The 7,372-nt window shown below is 27.8% G+C and overlaps 1 protein-coding gene across 2 annotated transcripts in view; it reads right to left on the bottom strand.

The window, feature by feature from the left end:
- Positions 1-2,162: 2,162 nt before the first annotated feature.
- pds5b (PDS5 cohesin associated factor B) overlaps positions 2,163-7,372 on the bottom strand; it is a 93,814-nt gene continuing 88,604 nt past the window's right edge. For both annotated transcript variants that reach the window (XM_061931594.2, XM_061931595.2), the window contains exon 35: positions 2,163-2,719. In XM_061931594.2, the coding sequence (XP_061787578.2) occupies positions 2,687-2,719 (33 nt within the window). In that variant the 3' untranslated portion in view covers positions 2,163-2,686. The remainder of the gene's footprint in view (positions 2,720-7,372) is intronic.

The raw sequence follows: 7,372 nt of genomic DNA, 5'->3' as shown, positions 1-7,372 counted from the left end.
CACCTGCACAAAGTGGCGAATATTTATTTATACGATCAGGACAGGCAAAAATGCATATATTATACAACTAAAAACAAACACATTTGTATCTATTATTAAAAAATAAATAATAAAGAAGTATAATATGGCCCCCAACCCTAAAAAGGGACAAGCGGTAGTAAATGGATGGATGGATGAATATTTTATACACTTTGTCTTATCGCAAATTATTTGTTTTCAAAGCAATTAAACTATATATATTTTTTTAATTAAATTTTGTGGTATCAAACGTGCGGCAAAAAAAACCTAACTACTCAATTACTAAGGATGCATTTGGCCATAATAAAAAGAAAACAACTTAAAAGTTCTGACTGAAGAGGGACAAATACATTGCTATCAATTTGAATATTCACGAATAATTCAAATAAAATCACAAGTAAGAAAATAAAGAAAAACGTGTCAATCCGTCATCTACAATATTAAATTAATCACTACAAATATGTGGGATTTTGCAATATTGTGCCGTTTAAATTGTTCACTCACCTTTTGTTGCTGCCATCAGACAGTTCTGACGTAATTGTATTCATTTAAAGTTATATAGTCATAGTTTTGTGAAGTTTATACATGTTTATATTCATAAGATATTGGTTTTATATGACTTTGTAAATATGTGGGTTGATTCGATGGCGGAACCAATGTTTCCCACGGAACGTGTTGTGGGACGTTAATGATCTACTGCGACACGGTGTCACAGAAAAATAAGTCACTTTCAAAAAATTGTATGTTAACTGCCTAAAAAAAGTTTTATATTCTTCTGTAGTGCATAATAAACCGATGACATAACCTGAAAGCAATGCTTTGTGTACTTTTTGATTTTTAAATGCCGTGTTTTTGTTCGTAGTTACTATGCTAAACGTTAGCATGCTAACAGTTAGCATGTTAGCAGGCCCGAATAGCATGTTTGCGATACAAGTAATATTATATACCATAATAACTCAAGTGTGAGTTGTAAATTAGCGTTTGTATTTCACTGACGGTTACAAAGTGACTTTTAACAATTTAAATGTAAAATAGACATAGTTAGAAAAACCGGACGTGACGCAATCAGACCGAACGCAGTGGTTTGGAGAAAGGCAGTAATAAAAAATAAAAATAAAAACGTAAAAATATTTAAATCCAGCTTTTTCTACATACATCTTATATATTTGGTACGTATTACGTGTTTTACTCCCGCACATTTGTTTAATTATAGAGACTAACGTGATTTGTGCTAGTATTTTGATGTTCGCTCGGGGGCGCAGTTGATTGCAGTGACCACTAGATGGCAATGTTGCATCTTGGAATATATCAACAGAATATAAAGTGATTCATGTGTATATTTAAGAGTTTGTATTTCACACTAAGTCAATGTTTTATTTTGGTAATATATGCACATAAGAGTGATTATTTTATTATGAATAATTGTAAAAAAAAACAACAAAAAAAACACAGTTGGACATAGTTTATTATAGGTGTGTGCATATTATAATGTCTGGACTTTAAAGACACTTTGTAGAAAAATCTCCCTTATTTCCATCCATCCATCCATCCATTTTCTACCGCTTATTCCCTTTTGGGGTCGCGGGGGGCGCTGGAGCCTATCTCAGCTACAACCGGGCGGAAGGCGGGGTACACCCTGGACAAGTCGCCCCCTCATCGCAGGGCCAACACAGATAGACAGACAACATTCACACTCACATCCACACACTAGGGACCATTTAGTGTTGCCAATCAACCTATCCCCAGGTGCATATTTTTGGAAGTGGGAGGAAGCCGGAGTCAATAATTGTTAAAAAAAAAAAAAAAAAAGTCAATAATTGTTAAAAAAAAAAAAAAAAGTCAATAATTGTTAAAAAAAAAAAAAAAGTCAATAATTGTTAAAAAAAAAAAAAAAGAAAGTCAATAATTGTTAAAAAAAAGAAAGTCAATAATTGTTAAAAAATAGTCAATAATTGTTAAAAAATAAAGTCAATAATTTAAAAAAAAATTGTCAATAATTGTTAAAAGTGAAGTCAATAATTTCCAACCATGCTAATAAAATATTACATCCAATTGAACTGATTTGTGTTTATTTGAAGGGATTGAATAAAATGAGCACCAAACCAGCTGCGTTTCGGGAGTATTCTGTCATTTGAGGGCATCCAGATTAAACTCCACGTGAAAACAGGCCTGGGATATTTTGTACATTTTTAATACATGGTAAAAAAAAGAAAAAAAAAGGAATTAATGTACAGGGCTGTAAACAAAAAGGCGAGTTTAAAACGGGACGTCACAAAAACGGGTTAATCTCATAAGGAGGGGGTCAGCTTGATGGGAGCACTTTTTTTTGTATTTCTAATAATAATAATAATAATAATAATAACAACAACAAAGCCAGACTCCCTCCCAGTCAGCATCCGACACGACAAACCGAACATGAAACGCACAAAAAGAGACTATTTACAAGCACTCTTCAAACCATGTCTAAGCTAAGGTGGCCAACGACAACGACAACAACACAACACGACGCTGCAACACAGGAAGTAGTGTGCACGTGGGTGATGCAAGTGTGTGTGTGTGAGTGTGTGTGTGTGTAACAGGGGCAGCAACCGGGTATGAAAAGTTGAAAAAGTTCTATGTCCATAATTCATTCCGTACGTCACTCCTTCGCTCGTCGGCGCCCGCAGGCTCATCTTCTTCGCCCCGCCGCTTTCTTACGACCCTGGAGCACAAAACAGCTCGTTAGCGCCCCCCTCTGGTGTGTCAGCCTGACAGCATTGTTAAAAGGGAGCGCGGCAATAAGACAACAAAAAAAAAAAAAGTACTTCAAAATGTTTTTTAAAATAAAATACATAGTAAAGTGCCATACAAATATATATATTTGTTTTTAAAAAAATCATTATTTCGCTATAAAACAATATCAATAAGCAAAGAAAATAGTTTATGGCCATAAAATCACTATTTAAAATAATATATAAAATCACAAATTGCCTAAAAACACTATTTGTTTTATTTAAAAAATATATGGCCATTAACACGATATATTAAGCAATGAAAATAGTTTATGTTCGAAAACATTATTTTTGAAATATAAAACCAGATATTGCCATAAAAACTTTTTTTCCATTAAAGCCTCAGTGAGCGGGCGGCACACTCACCGCCTGTATTGACACTGCACTGATACTGTGTTAGTGTTTCGTAATAAAAGTCATGAAATTTGACCTGAAAATAAAATAATAATTAGTAAATATATACATATTTTATTTTGTTCCCCTGCACAAACAAACGAAATGCTGCCATTAAAAAAACTTACAAAAAAAAAAAAGTACATACTGTATATCGCCATGAAAACACTATTTATAATAAAGTGCCATAAAAACACTATGTTTTAAAAAATCATTATATTGCTATAAAACAATATTATTAAGCAAAGAAAATAGTTTATGGCTATAAAATCACTTTAAATAATAAAAAAAAAAAAATCAAATTGCCATAAAAACACTATTTGTTTTATTTAAAAATATATTGCCATCAAAACAATATATTAAGCAATGAAAATAGTTTATGGCCATAAAAACATTATTTTTGAAATATAAAACCAGATATTGCCATAAAAACTTTTTTTCCATTAAAGCCTCAGTGAGCGGGCGGCACACTCACCGCCTGTATTGACACTGCACTGATACTGTGTTAGTGTTTCGTAATAAAAGTCATGAAATTTGACCTGAAAATAAAAGAATAATTAGTAAATATATATATATATATTTTATTTTGTTCCCCTGCATTAACAAACAAAATGCTGCCATTAAAAAAACTTACAAAAAAAAGAGTACATACTGAATATCGCCATGACAACACTATTTATAATAAAATGCCATAAAAACACTATTTGTTTTAAAAAATCATTATATTGCTATAAAACAATATTATTAAGCAAAGAAAATAGTTTATGGCCATAAAATCACAAATTGCCATAAAAACACTATTTGTTTTATTTAAAAATATATTGCCATCAAAACGATATATTAAGCAATAAAAATAGTTTATGGCCATAAAAACACTATTTTTAAAATATAAAACCAGATATTGCCATAAAAACTTTTTTCCCATTAAAGCCTCAGTGAGCGGGCGGCACACTCACCACCTGTATTGACACTCCACTGACACTGTGTTAGTGTTTCGTAATAAAAGTCATGAAATTTGACCTGAAAATAAAATAATAATTAGTAAATATATATATATATATTTTATTTTGTTCCCCTGCATTAACAAACAAAATGCTGCCATTAAAAAAACTTACAAAAAAAAAATACATACCGAATATCGCCATGACAACACTATTTATAATAAAATGCCATAAAAACACTATTTGTTTTAAAAAATCATTATATTGCTATAAAACAATACTATTAAGCAAAGAAAATAGTTTATGGCCATAAAATCATTTTAAATAAAAAAAAATCACAAATTGCCATAAAAACACTATTTGTTTTATTTAAAAATATATTGCCATCAAAACGATATATTAAGCAATGAAAATAGTTTATGGCCATAAAAACACTATTTTTGGACTATAAAACCAGATATTGCCATAAAAACTTTTTTCCATTAAAGCCTCAGTGAGCAGGCGGCACACTCACCGCCTGTATTGACACTGCACTGATACTGTGTTAGTGTTTCGTAATAAAAGTCATGAAATTTGACCTGAAAATAAAAGAATAATTAGTAAATATATACATATTTTATTTTGTTCCCCTGCACAAACAAACAAAATGCTGCCATTAAAAAAACTTACAAAAAAAAAAGTACATACTGAATATCGCCATGACAACACTATTTATAATAAAATGCCATAAAAACACTATTTGTTTTAAAAAATCATCATATTGCTAGAAAACAATATTATTAAGCAAAGAAAATAGTTTATGGCCATAAAATCACTTTAAATTAAAAATAAAATAAAATCACAAATTGCCATAAAAACACCATTTGTTTTATTTAAAAATATATTGCCATCAAAACGATATATTAAGCAATGAAAATAGTTTATGGCCATAAAAACACTATTTTTGGAATATAAAACCAGATATTGCCATAAAAACTTTTTTTCATTAAAGCCTCAGTGAGCGGGCGGCACACTCACCGCCTGTATTGACACTGCACTGACACTGTGTTAGTGTTTCGTGATAAAAGTCATGAAATTTGACCTGAAAATAAAATAATAATTAGTAAATATATATATATATATATATTTTATTTTGTTCCCCTGCATTAACAAACGAAATGCTGCCATTAAAAAAACTTACAAAAAAAAAAAAGTACATACTGTATATCGCCATGAAAACACTATTTATAATAAAGTGCCATAAAAACACTATTTGTTTTTAAAAAAATCATTATATTGCTATAAAACAATATTATTAAGCAAAGAAAATAGTTTATGGCTATAAAATCACTTTAAATAATAAAAAAAAAAAAATCAAATTGCCATAAAAACACTATTTGTTTTATTTAAAAATATATTGCCATCAAAACGATATATTAAGCAATAAAAATAGTTTATGGCCATAAAAACACTATTTTTGGAATATAAAACCAGATATTGCCATAAAAACTTTTTTTCCATTAAAGCCTCAGTGAGCGGGCGGCACACTCACCGCCTGTATTGACACTGCACTGACACTGTGTTAGTGTTTCGTGATAAAAGTCATGAAATTTGAGCTGAAAATAAAAGAATAATTAGCAAATAGATATATATCCCCCCCCCCGCACTAACAAACAAAATGCTGCCATAAAAAAACTAAACAATTTTTAAAAAGTACATATATTGCCATGAAAACACTATAATAAAGTGCCATAAAAACACTATTTGTTTCAAAAAATCATTATATTGCTATAAAACAATATTATCAAGCAAAGAAAATGGCCATAAAAGCACTATATATTTTTTCTTTTATAAAAACAATATATTACGTAATGAAAATAGTTTATGGCCATAAAATTACTTTAAAAAAATAAAAACAATATATTGAGCAATGAAAATAGTTTATGGCCATAGAATCACTATTTAAAAAAAAAATAAAAACATTATATTAAGCAATGAAAATAGTTTATGGCCATAAAATCACTTTAAAAAAAAAATAAAAACAATATATTAAGCAATGAAAATAGTTTATGGCCATAAAATCACTTAAAAAAAATAAATAAAAACAATATATTAAGCAATGAAAATAGTTTATGGCCATAAAATCACTTTTTAAAAATAAAATAAAAACAATATATTAAGCAATGAAAATAGTTTATGGCCATAAAATCACTATTTTTTTTAATAAAAACAATATATTAAGCAATGAAAATAGTTTATGGCCATAAAATCACTTAAAAAAAAAAAAATAAAAACAATATATTAAGCAATGAAAATAGTTTATGGCCATAAAATCACTATTTAAAAATAAATAAAAACAATATATTAAGCAATGAAAAGAGTTTATGGCCATAAAATCACTTTAAAAATAAAAATAAAAACAATATATTAAGCAATGAAAATAGTTTATGGCCATAAAATCACTTTAAAAAAAAAAAAAAATATATATATATATTAAGCAATGAAAATAGTTTATGGCCATAAAATCACTTTAAAAAATAAATAAAAACAATATATTAAGCAATGAAAATAGTTTATGGCCATAAAATCACTATTTAAAAAAAAAACAACAACAATATATTAAGCAATGAAAATAGTTTATGGCCATAAAATCACTTTAAAAAAATAAATAAAAACAATATATTAAGCAATGAAAATAGTTTATGGCCATAAAATCACTTTAAAAAAATAAATAAAAACAATATATTAAGCAATGAAAATAGTTTATGGCCATAAAATCACTATTTTTTTAATAAAAACATTATATTAAGCAATGAAAATAGTTTATGGCCATAAAATCACTTAAAAAAAAACAATAAAAACAATATATTAAGCAATGAAAATAGTTTATGGCCATAAAATCACTTTAAAAAAAAAAACAACAACAATATATTAAGCAATGAAAATAGTTTATGGCCATAAAATCACTATTTTTTAAATAAAAACAATATATTAAGCAATGAAAATAGTTTATGGCCATAAAATCACTTAAAAAAATAAAATAAAAACAATATATTAAGCAATGAAAATAGTTTATGGCCATAAAATCACTATTTAAAAAAAAATAAAAACAATATATTAAGCAATGAAAATAGTTTATGGCCATAAAATCACTTAAAAAAAAAAAATAAAAACAATATATTAAGCAATGAAAATAGTTTATGGCCATAAAATCAATATTTTTTTTAATAAAAACAATATATTAAGCAATGAAAATAGTTTATGGCCATA

Source organism: Nerophis lumbriciformis, linkage group LG37, assembly GCF_033978685.3.
Source record: "Nerophis lumbriciformis linkage group LG37, RoL_Nlum_v2.1, whole genome shotgun sequence".
Lineage (NCBI taxonomy): Eukaryota > Metazoa > Chordata > Actinopteri > Syngnathiformes > Syngnathidae > Nerophis > Nerophis lumbriciformis.
The sequence above is the reverse complement of the archived record's forward strand: the minus strand, read 5'-3'. Positions and strand labels throughout refer to the sequence as shown.